At 40.9% G+C, this 21,015-nt stretch overlaps 1 protein-coding gene across 1 annotated transcript in view; it reads right to left on the bottom strand.

The window, feature by feature from the left end:
• The window catches only part of LOC143958923 (uncharacterized), a 382,425-nt gene that overhangs the window by 310,697 nt on the left and 50,713 nt on the right, over positions 1 to 21,015 (bottom strand). Inside the window, exon 2 of the mRNA XM_077467909.1 lies at positions 16,895 to 17,148. Within this exon, the coding sequence (XP_077324035.1) occupies positions 16,895 to 17,118 (224 nt within the window). The 5' untranslated portion in view covers positions 17,119 to 17,148. The remainder of the gene's footprint in view (positions 1 to 16,894; positions 17,149 to 21,015) is intronic.

The raw sequence follows: 21,015 nt of genomic DNA, 5'->3' as shown, positions 1-21,015 counted from the left end.
TCTGACACATTTTTGGCACCATTGTCATTTATACAGCAATCACTGCTATATAAATGCAGTGATTCCCGTGTAAATGACACTGGCAGTGAAGGGGTTAACCAGTGGGTGGCAGTGTAGGGGTTACGTGTTCCTAGGGTTATGTTACTAACTGTGGGGGGCTGGGCTTTCATTTAGTGAACACTGATCTCTGCTCCAATCACATGGAGCAGAGATCAGCGTCACTAGTTGCTAGGCAGAACGGGGAAATGCTGTTTACAACGGCATTTCTCCGTTCAGCCGCCCCGTGAGACGATCATGGGTATGCCCACGGCGATCGAGTCCGCGGGACCCGCGACAGGACTCACAGCGGTCCCGAACAGCACGCGAGCGCGGCGCGCTCGCGATGGCAGGGCGGCATTAAAGATTGGACGTACCTGTACGCCAATATGCCTGCCCGTGCCATTCTGCCGACGTACATCGGCGTGCGCCGGTCGGGAACCGGTTAAAGTACATGTACATTTTTTAAATCTATACCTTTCTTCAATATAATACAGGGTGATCCTACTATAAAGGCCCTTATTCAGGCATTTCCTGTTATCCTGTTATAGAGTAACAATGCTTTGTTTCTGCCTCCAAATGTTCCTATCTTGCGATCCTTTCACACACCCTCCAAAGGGAGACTACAAGCAGCCATTATAACACACATTGCATAAGCATGTTTTACTCTCGTCACTGTCTGGAAACCCTCCCTGAAAAATACGATGCATGTAGACAGGTAGTGGCTGCAAATAGGCTGCGGGGGTTCACCACTTTTCCTATGCAACAGAGGCATAAAAGGTGAAAAAAGGGAAATATTTATAAAGTAAATCTAGCATTCACCAAACATTCACTACAGGTGCATCTCACAGGTGCATGTGTTTAAATGAGCGTGATTTACTACCAGTGAATGTTTGGTGAAAGTCAAATTCTCACATTTATAAGCATGCCCCTAAAAGTTTTATGAACAAAAAATTATCTTTCGTTAGGGCTTACATGTACTTAAACTCCAGGCTTTCTGGAGTGGTGTAGTGGTTAGCACTTTCAACTTAGCAGCAAAAAGGGTCACTGGTTTGAAACCTGACCATGACACCATCAGCTTGGAGTCTGTATGTTCTCCCTGTGTCTGCGTGGGTTTCCTCCAGGTACTCTGGTTTCCTCCCATACTCTAAAGAAATGCTGGTAGGTTAATCGGATCCTGTCTAAATTGGCCCTAGGTTATGTATGAATGTGTGTTTGGGACCTTAGGTTGTAAGCTCATTGAGGGTAGGGACTGATGTGAATGTACAATGTATATGTAAAGAGCTGCGGAAATTGACATCACTATATAAGTACCTGAAATAAATAAATAAAATTAGTTAATACGGTTTCACACTCTAGTTGGCAGTTTTTATTAAAAGGGTTAGTTCACTTTCACAAAAAACTGCAGGTAAGGGGTGTTTGTAGATGAAAACAAACTGTTCAGCTCTAACTAAAGTTAAATAAAGCCCTGCCGATAGGTGTGGGCCAGTGATATACCTCCTTAAGCCTGACTGGAATACTTCCAGGACGTTGCTAAGACATTGCTAAGTGAGGCCTAGTCATCATTGTTCACCTCCTCCATCGTGAGCTTTTTTTTTTTTTTTTGATTCAAACTCCCTCACATTCTCCCCCCTAATGCAGTAGCTCTGAGCACAGCGTTTGAGAACTCAGAGGCTAGTACTCAATTGGTTAATGTATATATATATATATATATATATATATATATATATATATATATATAGGAATATTTTCTTCTAATAAACTCGTTTACGTTTTTTCCATTCTGGCTCTCTCTATATTTCAGAAGGGACTGATAAAGATTCAGGTTTTTACAGTTATTTTATTAGAGGAACTGACTTTGTTAATATTTCCTGCATATTTAGCTACTGCAATGTTGTGATTTAGATAATAGATTAATGTTAGCAAAGGAGTCCATAAGTTACACATATAGCAAAAATCAACAGCAAATAGTAAACTGTGTATCAGTAGATATTAAAAAATAAAGAGTATATACTGCAGCGTTTCCACTATTGCTTTCCAAAGATCTGCAACATATCTTATCTATGCAATCACACTGGTTTCTGTCTGCAATCCACTGTTAAATCTAGGATCATAAAATCACATATCTGGCCATGAATTTCTCTGCCTTGAATTCCTCAGTTCAATGTCTGATCCGGCTGCAATTACTTTAATTACAGTACTTGAGGGACTTTTCAAGTCTAGTGAATTGAATTTAACCTGTCTGTATTTCCATAATATAAATATTAATAATAATAAAAGGCATAAAAGTACAGACAACTCAGCTAGGAGTAATATTATTAGTATTTTCATCCACAGCCAAGCTCAGGTCTGCTTTGCAATCTACTGTTCCACAATTTAATAACATTTCTCTTTTTAATTACTTTACTGTTATCTAAAAACGGCATACTGTTAAAATATACTATGCAAGTGGAGCACAGATGTGGACAAAATGGTAATTTGGATACACCTATATGATGAGAAAATCATATTGTCTCTCCATTAATTAAAAGTCTGTAGTATTTCAGGAGAATTACAATAGGTGTATTTCTCTGCAAATACCATCTGATAAAAAAAAAGTAATTATGGTGTTATGTCTTTTTGCTTCACGTGTTTATTTCACAATGTTGGTACTAAATGTACCCAAGGAGCTATTGCTGCCACACACACTTGTATGTAATAACTTTGTAAATTCTTTAAAGTGGACCTAAACCCATTGATATAACTTGGTATAACTGTTTCCTAAACCAGTTACTTTTAGGGTATGCAGCGAATGATATCTCTCATAGTTGCCTGTGATCATAGACAAACGGTTAGGCCATCAAATGGCTGGTGCCATCACTGATCATATATACAGCACCATGGCAACTGCAGGCCAAATAGAGTGCTAGGAAGGTGGCTTCCTTAGCTGCAATAGATTGGAGGGTTTAGTTCTGCTTTACGTGTCATATAACAGCAGGTTGTAGCAGTTACTTTAGTATAGTTCCAAAAGTTGCGGTGTTGGAGGTGCAAGTCCCATGCTAAAATCTTCATGCCACTTTGCTACATAAAGCCCATTTGGGTTACTATGGCATTGGTTATATACCATATTTTGTTTAACCAATACCATAGTATGGTTTGTTCATTATGCTACTAATACCCACTGATCAATGAAGTACAGCATTACTTTTACATAAAGTCATAATATGACTCTAACACAAGGATTTAGAAATGCCAGAATGTATCATTATATATCTTTGTGTGCTGCTTAAGAGCTAAGAAAAAAAGGGCCTCTCTTATAGGCAAATACTGTCTTTAAGGTCTTGTTTAAACAGGGCAATCTGATTTGTGACACCTGCAGGGCATGTTTTAACAGCACAGGGATGCACAGGTGTTTCATGTAGCCACATGCTGGCAATCCCATGAATGTCTATAAGGATGCAGCAACTGTATGGACACAGACGCTGCATCCAATGTGACATCCAAGCAGGTAAGGATACACGGCCCTAACTCACTTAGGGCAAGTTTGGACACACACACCTGCTCCCAAACAAATATCATATTGGGAAAAGTGGCTGTGTCTATGCAGAGGCTGTGTCCTGATAGACATGAAACAGACTGCACACACAGGAAAGCATGGGACACCTGTTCCACCTTGTGCGGGTAAACACGACCCTTCACAGGGCCCAGATCAAATCGCCCCATGTAAATGAGGCCTAATTACTTTAAGTCTAACCGAGAGATGTGCATACATTGTTTTAACAACCCCCATTTTCATAGTCTTATGTCCATTTTGCTGTTATAGTAGTTGTGCAGGGTGTCTAAATATGCAATCTAATAAGCATCCGAAAAGACCCAGAGAGCTGGACGGATACCCTCCCATTTTGTCTGCAGTACAAATCTGCGTAATGACACCTGTGCTGAGGGGTGTAACTGTTACTCAGCTCAGTCAGCACAGAGCACTGGAGTAAAAGAACAAGAAGGAGCAATTTAACTGAAAGAAAAATGTATTTCAAGATATTTCCAAACAAAAATCCATCACATCTGGAGGCACAGGATTACAATAAAATATTGAACAGTGCTGGCAATCTCATTCAAAGACCAAGAGGTGCAGAATTAATTGCCACAAGGTTTGAGTTTTCTACGATGCTCATTAAGATTACTGCAATCAAATGTTGTAATCTCTAGGTGCCTTTTTTAAAGTTATTCTATGGTTTATTTAATTTGAAGTAAAATTATATGCCAGGTTGTATTTATGTGGAAACAGTAACGATTTACAAGGTAGGCAAGAGACATTTTTCTTCCATCCACACTGCTGAACGCTGATCTGATACTGAGGAATGACATCTGCAGGTAAGCCAACACTTCTAGGAGTGTCAATACCCCGGGCCCCCCCACAGCCTTTACTGGTTCCTCCTGCTGATTCCATATAACTGCTGTGTCCCATACCAAAATATTGATACTTCTCGAAGTACTGGTTTCTCAATGGACTTCAGGGGGCCATTTCTCTATTCTGCAGCACCAGTGGAAGAGAAGGCATAGATATTACACCCTACATTTACAGGGTATGTGTTTTTGCAGAGTATAAGTTCATGACAGGATTTCCCAATGGATAGGCCAAGGAGCAACAGAAAGGTAAGTATATGGGGGAAGGCCAGGCATTGGATGGAATCCCCTGTTTTGCCCTGCGTTGCCATTTAAGCCTTAAGTCTAACACTAACCCACACCCTAACACTAATTAATCCCTATTCCTAATATTATTTTTGTCCTGTGCTAAGTTGATTTGGACTATTCAATACATATAACTGCTCAGAGAATAGCTGGTTTAATGCTGAACTAAGAAGACCATAGACTACAGTTTTATTTACTTTAAGAACTTTCTTCTGCTACATGTAGAATTTTCAATTGAATTTTGGATAATAGTCCAATGATTTATTCACGATAACATCTATTACTTGTGTGTATTTTGTCTTTAAAAAAGCTTAACACAGTATGTAATATCCCCTGGTATCTTCCATGTTTATATTCAACATCTATTCTTCTTTTGGTGAAGTTCCAGAACCATGCAATAATATACTGTCACTGAGAATGAATGCTCATTTTAAATTAAGCTTGGAATTCCTTCTTGTATGATAGAACAGTTCAGAGATTTGTCAGTCCATGTAACCATTGTGTGATAGTTATGCTTTCAATGAGATAATTGCTTACTCAGGAGTACTGCTATGTCTTATTTATTGAACTGAGTCTGTTGAATACCGTCGTTCTCAGAGTAAAGTTGTGTCTACTGGGAACACTCCCGTGTATCATTTATGATGCAATATCTTATGAAAATGTCTGATGAATTTAAAAAACAGCATCCCGCATCCTTATCTTAGACTTGTTTTTAGACTTCCTGTAGATGTTAAACCAATTTATTCCCTCTATTGGCTTACACAAAAAAACTTGATGCACATTGTCCTTTAGGACTAACATGTTCATTTAGAATTTCTCAAGAAAAGGCATGCCAAAAAATAATTTTTACTTATTTTCATTTAATAGTTTATCTGTCAAAATAGCACAAAAAAATGTCTTGAAATACATTTATTATGCAAACCTGTAAAGTCTAACACTAGTAATACAGCATAAAGTTCCAATGCCGCATATACAGTATCTCAAAAAAGTGAGTAGACCCCTCACATTTTTGTAAACATTTTATTATATATTTTGCATAAGGTTTTTTTGAGACCTTGTAACTCTGAGTCACATGACACCAGGGAAGGAAAATGGCTAATTGGGCCCAATTTGGCCATTTTCACTTAGGGGTGTACTCACTTTTGTTATCAGCGGTTTAGACATTAATGGCTGTGTGTTCAGTTATTTTGAGGGGACAGCAAATTTACACTGTTATACAACCTGTACGCTCACTACTTTACATTGTAGTGTAATTTCTTCAATGTTATCACATGAAAAGATATAACAAAATGTTTACAAAAATGTGAGGGGTGTACTCACTTTTTTGAGATACTGTATATACCGGGGTGCGCCAGCCTGGGCTGCTGGGCTTGGCTTTGGCTGATGCAGGCTCTCTCAGCAGGGAGGGGCAGGGCCAGGAGCTCCATTGCTGCTTTGAGTCTGCCCTGCCCCGCCCCATGTAGCCTGTATGTGCTCAGAGGCTTGGAGCACAGGGGGAGCGCTGAGAGTGCCTCTCCTGTACATCAGAGAGCCCCACCATGGACCATTAGAGCCCCGCCCAGATCGCTGAAAGCCCTGTCCCTATCACGGAAAGCCCTGCCTCTATCAGGGAATGCGCCATCCCCTATCGTGGAAAGCCCCACCCCGAACCTCTGAGAGTGGGAGGTGAGTCCGCTGGCCAGGTAGGTCTGTCTGCCAATACACACCGCCTGCAAATAGTAGACTCACTGCTATGCTATGTCATTCCCTGCAGTCGCAGCCACAGTCTCTGGTCATTCCCTGTAGACGCAGCTGCAGTCTCTGGTCATTTCCTGTAGTTGCAGCCACAGTCTCTGGTCATTTCCTGTAGTCACAACCACAGTCTCTGATCATTCCCTGTACTCGCAGCCGCAGTCTCTGGTCATTCACTGTAGTTGCCGCTGCAGTCTCTGGTCATTCCCTGTAGTCACAGCCGCAGTCTCTGGTCATTCCCTGTAGTCGCAGCCACAGTCTCTGGTCATTCCCTGTAGTTGCAGCCTCAGCCTCTGGTCATTCCCTGTAGTCACAGCCACAGTCTCTGGTCATTTCCTGTAGTCACATCCGCAGTCTCTGGTCATTTCCTGTAGTCACATCCGAAGTCTCTGGTCATTTCCTGTAGTCACATCTGACGTCTCTGGCAATTTCCTGTAGTCACATCCGCAGTCTCTGGTCATTCCCTGTAGTCGCAGCCGCAGTCTCTGGTCATTTCCTGTAGTCACATCTGAAGTCTCTGGCAATTTCCTGTAGTCACATCCGCAATCTCTGGTCATTCCCTGTAGTCGCAGCCATAGTCTCTGGTCATTTCCTGTAGTCACATCCAAAGTCTCTGATTATCTGTGCATTTGACGTGTGGCTGCAGCTACTGTGACATCAATGGGCAAGTTGAATGGTGGAACCGTGAACCTAAGCATTGATGTCACGGCAATGTGTAGTCAATGATGCAGCTGCTATGTTCAACTAGAGGTAGGTGGTCAAGGGGTGGTTCTGTTTAATCATCCCCTTTGAGTCCTCGTTCACATTGACTGTGACTTTGAAATCGTGGAACTAATTTCAATGCCTCATGTGAGCGTGACTTCAGGTGTAACTTGGAAGACATCTGTGCGGCTTCATGTACAGATGTCTATGCAATTCACACCTGAAATCACCATAAGTAGTGCAGGAGCTACTTTTTTAAATCAGTTCGGCATTTGAACATGACCACTGCCAGCAATAGGATGTGACTTGTCATGGGATTTGACAGGTCAAAAGTGCACAAGTTGTTCCAATGTGAATGGGGCTTAGGCCATTCTTATACCCAATTTGGTCATGCCCACTACTCTCTGCGGTATGCTCAACAAAATTTGTTTTTCAACTATATCCCAGGAGGGCTGATATTTAGTAACCAATCAGTGAGCGGTAATGATATGCAGTAATTCTATCCCTACCAATCAGTGAGCTGTAGTGTTTGCTGTAACCTCTAGCAGCCAGTGAGCAGTAATGATATATTGTCACCTCTGGCAACCAATCACAATCACTGCCTGATGTGCCGCAGTAAACTGATTTTGAAAATGTTTGCCCAGGGTCCATTTAATTTTAAAGATGGTCCTGGCTCTTGCTGCTCTGCCTCCGCATCTCAGTGCCTCCAGGCTCCTTTATGTGAGATCGTGTCTAATTGACTTGACCAGCCGCAGCCACCAGGACAGGAAGAAGCACTGAGCAGAGTGGGAGCAACTGACACCTACCAGCCCACTGGCCCTCTCTATTTCAATTGGCTCGGCCCCTCTTTGCAGTGCAGCTTCCAACCTTTGACTGCCGCTTGGGTGAGAAGATGGACCCTCAAAGGTGCTCTTAGCCACCAGCCTGCCACCTGGACATGGATGTGGATGATGTTCTGAAGTGCTGCTGGCTGATGCTGCTGTCCATTGACCCAGTCCACCCAGGTCACTAGGTGTGTCCCTCTTTCCCTTGTGTCCTCCTTAGTCAGGCTAGCTTAGAACTGCTGTGCTGCAGAATTCATTCCAGTCATTCTACTGGTATCTGAGATTGTGGCAACTGCTGGCAAAGTTGGTGATTGAGGCGCTGGATTGAGTCTTCCATAATTGCTGTTGTGTTAGCCTGTTAGACACATGTAGCGATTTGGGATCATGGGCAGAATACTGCTGTGATTCTGCCTGCTACAGTGCCCTGATTCCAAATCGCAACCCATCTGTTTGTGTTCCATTCATTTTTACTGGTACCACAATGTGGTGTCTTTTTGCTGTTATTGTTGAGTGATTCATCGCACAATCATCCAAAACCACACTGCGTTTTGGTACCACTAAAAATGAATGGAACACAAACACATGTGCTGCATTTTGCCAGCATTGCAGTGTGATTTGGAATTGCGGACAGAATCACAGTACTTCTGCCCACGATCCCAAATTGCTACATGTGAACAGTCAGGGTCTAAGAGGCTACACAACACAGCAATTATGGAAGACTCGGCCTCAGCATATTTTATAGGTACAAGGAAGCTCAGGTTTTGTTTAACCGTGTCGCCTTAAGACCCTCCCACTATCATATTTGGCCAGACCCACTTTTTTTAAGAGGAGTGCTGCACGTGCCGCAGTACACTGCTTCCCTGTCATGCCCCTCATTCTCCAGCTCAAAAGTTTATAGGTACATTCTGTTCTGTATGTATGGACTCTGCACAGTACCACTTCTCTTGTCTAGTATCCTGGGTTAACAAAACATCAGTGAGTGTGCTGCCTTCCACAAGATGGTGCCCTTTATACCTGCCCAATAAGATTGGTTATTACAGTGCACCACCCTGTGATAAGCAGTCCAATGGCAGAGAGCACTGATCCGTCAGTTTTTTTTTTTTTCATTTTTTGCTCAGCCAGTACTAGGCCTTAGACTGGACAATAGCCAACCTCACTGGGCAATGTTCATAACCACTGGAAGAAGGCAAAACTGAAATCAGGTTCGATTTGCAAGAGGATCTGAGAAATTAGAATTAAGGATGTGATTGCTTACCAAGAGCAACACATAGCTTTTCCTTTTTCCAGTCTTTAGGAATTTGGTACAGTTTTGTTTTGTTTAAAAATACTTTTACTTAGTACTTGCTGCTGAACCCCCCCCCCCAGCAAAAAATTATCTACGGCCCTGCATTAAAGGTGGAAAAAGTTCTGAGATTATTTATCTTTGTCTTATTTTTTTACATCACAGAAACCTGACATTTTAACATGGGTATATGGACTTTTTACATATACTGTAAGTGTTTCCATTCCCATTATGTCATAATTGAGCACAGTTGATGCATGAAATAATAGGAACTGTTTTTTCTATGCCATGATCACAGTGAAGTTGACAATGAACACATCATGGAGCACCAGGAAAATCTGCAAGAAAGCCAGATAAACTGCGCAATGAGACAATGAAAGAAAGAAGGGGTAAGCCCAGGTTCACACTGAGCTGCGGGAATGAAGTTTAGCTGAACTCGCACGATTTCACTCCCACATGTCAGTCCTGATTTTGGACATGATTTCAGAGACATCTGTGCAGGTTTCTGCACAGATGTCAATGTAAATCACAGCCCGAAATCGCAAAAAGTAGTACAGAAATGACTTTTTGAAATCGATGCAGTACTGCAGATGTGGCGTCACACCAATTAGGACAGTGCCACTGGCAGCAATTGCTGCTGATTTGACATGCAATTTGACATGTCAAAACGCTCCAGTGTGAACCAGGGATAAATGGCAAATGTTGGCCAGGAAAGTAAAGGGCTGATCAGGGATGAATGTGGAGTAAACTGTGTCAGCGTAAAGGTTGCCAGAAAATGACATCATTATTTCAACAACACATTCTCCAACCCACCATGCATACCTACAGCATAGCTCCCAACTGTCCTTGATTTCAAAGGACTGTCCTTGATTTGGAACAAAATTCTTCTGTCCCTCTTTCCTCCTCATTTGTCCCTCATTTTGGTCTGATATATATATATATATATATATATATATCAGACCAAAATGAGGGTCAAATGAGGAAGAAAGAGGGACAGAATATTTTTGCTTCTCTAAGTGGTACATCTGCATGGAAATTTGGCATTTATATTGTAGGCCTGTAATTCTTAGGCCGCGTACACACAAGAGGATTGTCCGTCCAACTAAGTCCGTCAGACAATCTGACAGACAGTCCGTCCTACTTTTGAATGAACGGACTTGACCACACACGATGAACAGACAGTCCGTTGAAAGCTTGCGCGATGACGTGTACAGCATGTACGACGGGACTAGAAATACGACGTCCAATACACTGCAATGCAACCTTCGGCCGTGTAAATCCTTTCTGAGCATGCGCCATACTTAGTCCGTCCAACTTGCCTACACACGAGCGGACTGTCCACTGAAACCAAAGTTGGACGGACAATATTACGGAAATTCCGAAAGACTTAGTCCGCCAGACTGTCCGCTGAAAAAGTCCGCTGAAGCCCACACACGAGCGGACTGTCCGCTGAAACCAAGTCCGTCAGACAGTCTGCCCGTGTGTACGCGGCCTTAGGAATAACTCACTTAAATCTGTCAAAACAAGAGTCTAGTAGACATCCTGGTATAATAAAGTTTGAAACATCAAATCATAAATTATAATATAATAAATAATTATAACAAATAATATAATAATAATAAAATGTATTCAATAATGTAATTAAATCAAAAACACTATTTGCTAAGTTGCAGCATTATCGCTGTTGTCACTTTCAGTGTTTGATGATGAATTTCCCCACAAATCACTATCGCTCAATTCTGCAAGTGATTCTAATTTACTATCGCTGTTTTCTAGCTGGTCTAAAACCGCTTTTGATATAAAGGGAAGTTTTTTGGTTGCTATGGACAATCTCAAGTTTCCAGGCAAAAAGAACAGTATATATAATATAAAACTGCAGGCAGGGCACTGGACAAACCATTGGGGACAAAAGGGATGTGAAATAAGTTGATACAATAATATAATCTGTAAGATTACCATGTACTGTATGTGTTGTGTTTTTTGCACTTTTTGAATTTCGTGCCAGGCTCCATCCCTGTGCATCGCAATGCTCGCAGGGAACATAGCCCGGCACACAGTACATTGAGTACACAGCGGGCAAACACAGAAGGAGAAGATTGCAGGAGCCTAGGGACAAGGTAAGTAACTTTCCCAGGATGCTGCGATGCAATCCCAAGTGTGGCTCGGAGGGTTACCGCTTTTGGTAATGAAAATCCACCCCTAGCTACACTTGGGATTATCGCCAGGGAGGTTAAAATAAGAGGGGGGTGAAGCCTCCATTAGTCTACATGTAATATCCCACCCCTGATTAGTGAGAATGGAGGAGGGAGGGAGTGGGTTGTCATTTACCACTGAGTATACACCCACATGTGTGACTCTATAGTCACATAGGCTGCTCAGATTTGATCAGGGAGGAAATGCTCAGCATAAAAACTCACTGAAAACTAAGAATGTTCAGAGTTGCCACTACAGCTAAAAAATCCTTAGCTGAATTCATGAGGACATGAACAGAAGGTTCAGATAAATAGCAGTAGGATCAACCAGTTTTTTTTTTTTTTGCAGAATACAGAAAACAAATCTCATAGTGACTGAGTATGAACAGCATGTAATACAGCATTTATTGATAGTTTTTTTATGATATGGGTTGAGTGACACTCTAAAATATATAAAATATAGAAAGTAAAACAAGACTTGCAAGATAATACCAAAAAAAGCTTATTAGTCTCAAAAAAGATAGCGTATATGTGACTAAGGTTATAGGTAATAAAGTTATCACCAAATCAATAGACGTATCATTGAAATGTAAGACTTGTTCTGCTTCCTACTTAAAAAACAGAATTCCATGTATCTGTAGCACAATAATATATATGACATTTTACTCTGTAATGAAAGGCACTGTCTGACCTCCCTAGGGCTGCAGCAGTGTTTTTTTTATCTCTAGGGATTCCAGCTACTGTACCTTAGAGTATTGAATATTTGATGGTTTATAGACAAGTCTGCCCATAATGAATATCTAGTCCCTATCACTGCCTCAAATGCTTTTATTCCGCATGGCCATAGTGTAATTTTAGATTGTTAAGTATTACCTTGTTCTTTCAATCTATATTTATTTTAAAACTTTTAAATAATTCAAATATTGCTTTCTTGTAAAGGTGACTTTAAATCTTTGAACCTCTGGATGCTGCAGTCCAAACCTTGGTCGCAGCTCATCCACTGATGCAAATACTTACACCTCAGGAGACAGGAGATTCATCAACACACACTCTAGTTGTGTATTATGTTACTGAGAGACATCTTCATCCTCAGCACTTATCTCATGATCCTTTCATATTTGTTACACTTAAATTTGAAAACATCCAAGGAGTGCAGTGGATGGGTATATTCCTCTAACAAGCAGGCTTATGGAGACCCAACACAGAGAAACCAGTTCCAGTAAGGTGTCTAATCCAGACTCAACTTGAGTCTTAGTGCATAAAAATGATAACTAGAAAAAAAAAGAAAGACTGGTCATACCTGATAAATTACAATAGTAATTTGAAAACAGACCATATGGCTGTTTCCCAACCAACTAGCACATCTGCTGGTTTTAGAAAGCTTCTGAGTGCATGTACCAACAGGCCAGTTTTCAACATTATCAATGGTGAACAACTTGGCGTTCTTTTTCCATGCAATGTTCACCATGTCTGACAATAATTTGATGGATGAAAAGCTGTCTAAGTAGCTTTTGTAATTTCATTTATATATACATCCCAGGGGACACAAAGTGGATTAAAAAAAGAAAGCCATACACTTCATACATTTAAACCACTTCACTACAGGACACTTATACACCCTTCCTGCCCAGAACAATTTTCAGCTTTCAGCGCTCTCACACTTTCAATGCCAATTAATCAGTCATGCAACACTGTACCCAAACAAAATTCTTATAATTTTTTCACACACACTTTCCTTTGGTGGTATTTAATCACCACTGGGTTTTTTATTTTTTGCGACATAAGTGAAAAATGAGTGAACATTTTGGAAAATTGTATATTATTTGGTCTGTGTGAAAGTTATAGAGTATAAGCTATGGTGCAAATCATTGAAAATCGATCACATCTGACGGCCTATCTCAACTCTTGAGGCCCTGAAATATCAGGAAAGTACAAATACCCACCAAATGACCTCGTATTGGAAAGTAGACAGTCCAAGGTATTTAGTAAGAGGCATAGTGAGTTTTCTGAAGTTGTAATTTTTTTCCACAATCCTTGGGAAAATTAAGATATAATTATTTTTACACAAAATTGTCATAAGAAATTGTCATAACAACAATCTCACACACAGTATTTGCATACTTCAAATTACACCCCAAAATACATTCTGCAACTCCTCCGGAGTATGGAGATACCACATGTGTGAGGCTTTTTCAGAGCCTGGCCACATAGAGAGGTCCAACATGCAGGGAGCACTGTCAGGCATTCTAGAAGCATAAATTGCACATAACATTTCAACCTATCACACTTTTGAAGGCCCTGGAGCACCAAGACAATTGAATTATCCACAAAATGACCCAATTTTGGAAAGCATACCCCGATGTATATTCTATGAGGCATTATGAGTCCTTTGAACAGTTAATTTTTTTCCTAAAGTCTTCGAAAAACTTGGAAAGAAAATGAAAACGTATTTTTTTTAAAAAAAATTTACACAAAGTGATCAATTTTTAAGATATTTCTTAGCCCTTGTACACACGGTCGGACATTCCGACAACAAAATCCATCAGATTTTGTCTGAAATTTGTGTTGCATACACACGGTCAGACAAACTTGTTGGAAAATCCAATCGTACGTAACGTGATGACGTTATTTCGTTAGGAAGGGACTACGTTCAGGCTAGTAGCCAATAGCTTTGGTCTAGGAATTTGATCTGAGCATGCGTGGCACTTTGTCCGATCGGAATTCTCTACACACAATCGGACAAAGTCCAATCGGATCATGTTGTCGGAAAGTTTTATAGCCCAGCTCTAAAACTTTGTCCGTCGGAATATTCAGACAGTCCGATGGAGCCCACACACAGTCGGATTATCCGACAACACGGTCCAATCGGATATTTTCTGTCGGAATGTCCGACCGTGTGTACAAGGGCTAACACACAGCATGTACATAGCAAAAATGACACCCCAAAATAGATTTTGCTACTCGTCCTGAGTATGGCGATACCACATGTGTGAGAATTTTATACAGCCTGGCCACGTAGAGAGATCTAACATGCAGAGAGCACCGTCAGGAACATAAATTACACATATTATAATTTTGAAGGTCCTGGAGTACCAGGACAATGGAATCACCCACAAAATGATCCCATTTTGGAAAGCAAACACCCCAACATATATTCTATGAGGCATAATGAGTCCTTTGAACAGTTCATTTTTTTCCAAAAGTCTTCAAAAAACGTGAAAAGAAAATGAAAACATATTTTTTTTACACAAAGTGGTCAATTTATAAGATACTTCTAACACACAGCATGTACGTAACAAAAATTACGCCCCAAAATACATTCTGCTACTCGTTCCGAGTGATACCACATGTGTGAGACTTTTACACATCCTGGCTACATAGAGAGGTCAAACATGCAGGGAGCACCGTCAGGCATTCTAGGAGAATATATTACACATAAAATTTCCTAACAACCTATTACATTTTTGAAGGCCCTGGAGAACCAGGACAATGGAATTACCCACAAAATGGCCTCATTTTGGAAAGCAAACAGGCAGCATATATTCTATGAGGCATAATGAGTCTTTTGAACTTTGAAAATAAAACGTACTTATTTTTTACACAAAGTTGTCAATTTATATGATATTTCTAACACACAGCATGTACATAGCAAAAATAAAACCCCAAAATACATTCTGCTACTTCCCATGAGTATGTGTGATATGCGGAACCCCATGTGTGAGACTTTTACACTGCCTGGCCACATAGAGAGGTCCAGCATTGAAGTAGTACCTTCTGGCTTTCTAGGGGCATAAATTACACATATCATTTCATATCTTCCTATAACACTTTTGAAGGTCCTGGAGCAACAGGACAGTGGAATTGCCAACAAAAAGACTCAATTTTGGAAAGCAAGGTATAGTCTATATGGCATGGGCTGCAGATGGGTAATCTGATGGGCTGGAGACAGGTGCTCGGGTAATCTGATGGGCTGGTGACAGGTATTTGAGTACTCTGATTGGCTGATGACAGGTACTCGGCTACTCAGATGGGCTGGTGACAGGGTATCGGGTAATCTGATGGGTTGCAGTTAGGTACTCGGGTGATCTGATGGGCTGCAGATGGGTACTCAGGTACTCTGATGGGCTGGAAACAGGTACACGGGTACTCTGATGGGCTGCAGATAGGTACTCAGGTACTCTGATGGGCTGGTGAAAGGTACTCAGGTACTCAGATGGGCTGGTGACAGGTACTTGGGTACTCTGATGGGCTGGTGTCAGGTACTTGGGTACTCAGATGGGCTGGTGACAGGTATTCAGGTACTCGGATGGGCCAGTGACAGGTACTCAGATGGCCTGGTGACAGGTACACGGGTACTCAGATGGGCTGGTGACAGGTACTCGGTTACTCAGATAGGCAGGTGACAGGTACTCAGGCACTCAGATGGGCTGGTGACAGGTACTCTAGTACTCAGATGGGCTGGTGACAGGTATTCAGGTTCTCAGATGGCTAGTGAGAGGTACTTTGATGGGCGGTGATAGGTTCTCTTTATTAGGGGGGAGCAATCATTGTGATTGGTATGCGCTGTAAGCGGTAACAAGCTGGTACTTCAATCTCCTCCTCACACACAATCTTTGTTTGAGGAGGAAAACTCAGTAACAGCTTATTACCATGGTTTGTTCACATTCAGTGGCTGGCTGTTATTGGACACAACCGCGGTTTGTTCACATTCTGTGGCTGGCTGTTATTGGACACAGCCAGCCACATGGTAAAGAGCCAATTTCATTGGCTCTTTACCACGACCGGGGATGGGCTGTGTCAGGGTGACAAACCTCGTTCAACCACTTTGCATATTATTTTATATATACAGTGATTCTGTATTTGCCAAATATGCTGCAGAAATCTACCTCTGCTAAGTCTGGATGCAACCATTTTAACTGTGGGTAGCTGAAGCTTGTGCCTCTTCACCTCCTGGATTTACACAGACACACAGAGGCGCACCCTGCAGCTCTCAATTGTCTTCTTATGACTCAACATGAAGTGGGCTGTATAAGGTATTTACTGGTAGAAAAAAAAAGTTTTGCTATCCAAATTTAAAACAATAAGGGAAGAAGATTTAATAGATGGAAAGTTGAAAAAAATGGCTGAAGGTCTGCTTTAATGAGAAGGTAGTCTACTAAAACATTGTATATGGAAAAAATTACTTATTTACAGGTGTTTCTAAAAGGGTGTTACACATTTTGTTTTGTCCCTTGTCACTGGGGTCAATTTACTAAAACCGGGGAGTACAAAATCTGGTGCAGCTTTGCATGGAAACCAATCAGCTTCTAATTTCAGCTTGTTCAATTAAGCTTGGACAAAAAACATAGAAGCTGATTGGTTTCTATGCAGAGCTGCACCACACGTTATACTTCCAGCTTTAGTAAATCAACCCCATTGTTTTTCAATTTTACAATGATTTTTACTAATGTCTTACTCACCCCTGCTCCTCCATCATTTCCTGTAGCTCCATACACTTTAGTTCTACTCGTCTCTTCCGCTCATGGTCTAGGATCTCTCTGTGGGCTTTCTTGACGAGATGAGGTTCGGTGGTTCTTGCTTCTTCTTCAGGTCTATGCCATGTGCCTGAAGCAGTGGGCTGAGTGAAGCCATTGGCAGTATCCTGTGGAGATGAAATCCTGGTACCATTGTTGCACACAGACATTGCAGTGCCGTCTCTCTGTTCTTTTTCTTCCTGTAAAAAATGCAAACAGACTCATTTGAGCTAACTTGAATTCCTTATCTCTTCCACACCTTTGAAATAGGAATGGCAAAAGGAAATAGTCTCCATGCTCTGAGCCGCTCTGTTAAATTAAAACTGACGGCTTAATGGGGAAAGAGCTGTACTAATCTGCTTTTCTGCAAGACAGGGACCAGCACTGCCAACCAAGCAGTACTAGAAACATTATGAAAGCTTCCATTGTAGACAGAGAAGTCAATTCTCATATATTAGAGATTTCGGAGCGCTGACCACGCGTAACACAACGCAAGGAGAGATTGTCTTGCACCCCTGTGGGAACAAATTGTAACAGCTAATTGGAAAAGAAGCATGGGCAGTGTTAGAAGCTATTATGCACATTGTAATGTAATTACAGACACACTTTAGGTGTACTGCTGATAGAAAGCCGCCAATAAATGTATTATTAAACAACACAGCCAACATTAATTTTCTTTCCTGAACACAAGCAAAATATAAACAAATGAATGAATATTTTGAGAAAAAACAGCTGGATTACAAAAATGATAAAAACTGCTTTATATTTGAAAAGTAATTTTAACTCCTGGATAATATACAAACAAAAGCGTGTGGAATTCAAGTACTTAGAGGATTGGAGTCAAATCATCAGCATGATAGCTGGGCAGCTAACGTTATAGAAGAAGAGGTCGGAAAGAGCAACCCACAAGACAAGCTTCTTTTGATCTCAAGCAATTGGAAAATCAGCTGTGTGCTTTCAAATACTTACATACTTATGAAACATCACAATGTAAATACTTTTTAAATGCATTGTCCATTCACCTTCAGTGTATTGACTGGGAAATGCACTTGCTCACTTTGTGACGCAGATTGTTAAAAAGCCCTAGTCTATTTAGTAATGATCTTCACGCAAAAGCTCAGCTTAGCTCTGCTGCGGAAGGACAGCGAATGCTCCACATACACAGGGATTTTATCAATGAAGCATGCTTGCTTCTATGATGCTGGGTGTTAGCATCCAAAGGTTGGAGAGCCCTATCAACAGGACAGGACGATGCACAGCTATCTATGCAAGTGTTTCAAGCCAGACTTCTGTGGGTGTGCAAATGACCTTACATGGAATATTATTCAACAATACTAAAGCTACAGTGTTTTTTTTGTTTTTATTTTACTTACTGGAGTGCCTTAACTGCATAGGCAGTTTGATTACAAAGGTGAACTTAGCCTTTAAATATATTTATATTTCTTAAATTTATGGTAGGCCCTGGCCAATATTTCTTCTTCTTTTTCTTTAATCTGTTACATGTGTTATCTGTCCAATCTGTTGATTTCGCCAACTGAATGCAGCACAAATTGTCCTACCAACAGTAAATTATTTATGCCTGACTGATTTGGTCTCAACACACAAAGTAATTGATACAAATCTCACTAAAAAGTAAAGAGTCTAGTGAAATCAACTAGAACATGCTTTCTTCTGAAGCAAAAAAGCAAATCAACTAGTAGAAAACGATACTTACAGCCTTCTCATGATCCTCCAGGAGAATGCAAGATCGGATTTGAGCTATAGATGTCAGATAAGTACTATTCTAATAATTAGAAATGGGTCTCAGAAAAAATAATGCTTTAGTCTGTGATTAAAATTTGTATTTTATCTATGATACTAAAAGTCTAACTCCAGGCATTAATAAAATACTTTACCTTGCCTCACACCCCAGCTGATGCAAAAGATAATGTTAGTTATGATGATCTAATAGAGGAAGAAGCTTTCTTAACCAATGGTCCTAAAGTCTTCTTTCCTGACAATTCCCACTGTAACAACCAGTCACCCAAAACTTCTTCTTGATAGTCTCTGACTGGTTTTGGTATTGTCTCTCCTGCAAACGTCATCATATACAATGCAGGAATAACCATAAATGGTCCTGCATTGTACGTGATGATACAAGAATACCCACTCAGCACGCAAGAGCAGAGGAATGGACCTCCAGTTGCCAATGGACTGGGATGTAAAGAAAGTACTGCTCTATATCAGATTATCCATAATGTAAAAAAAATAAAAATTAAAAGATGTGGATGGGGGTGGGGGTAAAAAAAGTAAATTTTTGCCTTGAGTTCCACCATTTTAACTGATATTAATACATGTAGAATTTAAATACATATTTTGATATATAAATATAATTTGGATTATACAAAAAATATGAATAACAATCATATTCATGATATGCTGGACAGAGGGACAAGACACAGTCTTACACACTAAAATATATTGTAGATAATTGTTTATTATATAATTTTCTTGGTCTACTAATTTGAATAAAATAATCATAAAATTTGATTTGAAGAAGTGATTAGGTGGACACAGGATAAATGCAATAAATTGCTGTTCTGACTTTTCTACTTTCTAGGGCATGGGCAGGAGAAAGCAATATGAGTGCCCCCAAATGCTGCTCGTTCAAAAATGCAATTACCATTGCCATGGAAACAGTCTCTGACTGACCTAAACCACGGGCTGTGATGTCAGATCCAATACTAGCAATGTTCTCTAGGGATATCCAGATCTGTGTTCTTCTCTTCCCTGAAATTCTTAACCTATTGAAAGCTCTGAGAATGCTCATTAAGTAATATACAGAGAACTGAGATGATTACACACCACAAGTTACATTTTTTCTTCCTTCTTTTATTGTCATTGAACCTTTTACAGCTGCCAAAGCCGAGCAAATAAAATACCACAAAGTAAGAAGGAATGCATTTATTTATAACCAATATATATATATATATATATATATATATATATATATATATATATATAAATGTATGTATATTTTAAATATATGCACACAATAGAATAGAATAGTGTAACATGTGAATGGTTCAAGTGGTCAGCCAGTCATAGACAGTTTCTGCTGAACCAGCCAATATTCTAACTGTGTATGGGCAGGCTGAACGTACCCAAGTTGATCAATTGATCAGCTTGGGTACAACCAGCCTGCCAGATTTTACATGCAATTTTTGCTAGTGGCTGTCATAGCTGCTAGCAATAATCACTGAGTTCTCCTGCTTCCTCCCTCCCCACTGCCGGGAGAACACAATGGCTCCCTGGGGGGATTCCCCTGTCAACCCATGGTTGCACAAAAGAAATTCACTCTGCCCATGGCGAGCCTTAGCTGAAAAACAATCTAATGGGAGGAGAAAATCATTGTTTAATTACCACCTTCCTTTTGCACCCCCATGGTTCCATTTGGTACATGGAGCGCATGACTCAAGAAGTCTCTTCCAATCACAGTGTAGCAATGAGGGAATCCTCAGCCCTATGCAGAGGCGGCTCTAGGTTTTGTGAGGCCCTAGGCAAAACATAGACATGAGGCCCCACTCACGTCCATAATGTAAAAAATAATTCAAGCAAGTTATGAGTGGTGGGTGAGACAATGGAGCCAGGGGTGAGTCTGTGCTAGGACAGGAGTCCCACCATTGCTGAGGAAGCTTGACAGGCAGGATAGGGATCCGCCTCTTGTCAGCTCCTTTTCCTGTCTGTAGACATCAGAGCTGAGGAGGCAGCCAGCATCTCTCACTGAGTTCAGATTGCAGTGTGTTGGACACCAAACAGCCCAATCACGCTGGAGGGCAGGTTTGCCCACATTAGCACCCCCCTGGGGAATTCACTGGAGCCACTTGGCTCTGCTCCAGCAGGATTTAGCCTGGATACACAAGGTCCTGGCAATGCAGGTAATTTACCGGAGCAAAGAGGATCTCCACTTATAGGGAGAGAGACATTCCCCAAAAAGTGATGCTCCGTGTCTGGGTTGGCCAAATTAGGCAGCCGTGAGGCCCCTGTGAGAGTGAGGCCTTAGGCCACCGCCTAATTTGCCTAATTAA

The sequence above is a fragment of the Lithobates pipiens genome, unplaced genomic scaffold (assembly GCF_037356315.1).
Source record: "Lithobates pipiens isolate NorthernLeopardFrog02 unplaced genomic scaffold, aLitPip1_a1.2 Scaffold_65, whole genome shotgun sequence".
NCBI lineage: Eukaryota > Metazoa > Chordata > Amphibia > Anura > Ranidae > Lithobates > Lithobates pipiens.
Note: the sequence above shows the minus strand (reverse complement) of the source record. Positions and strands in the feature narration are given on the sequence as shown.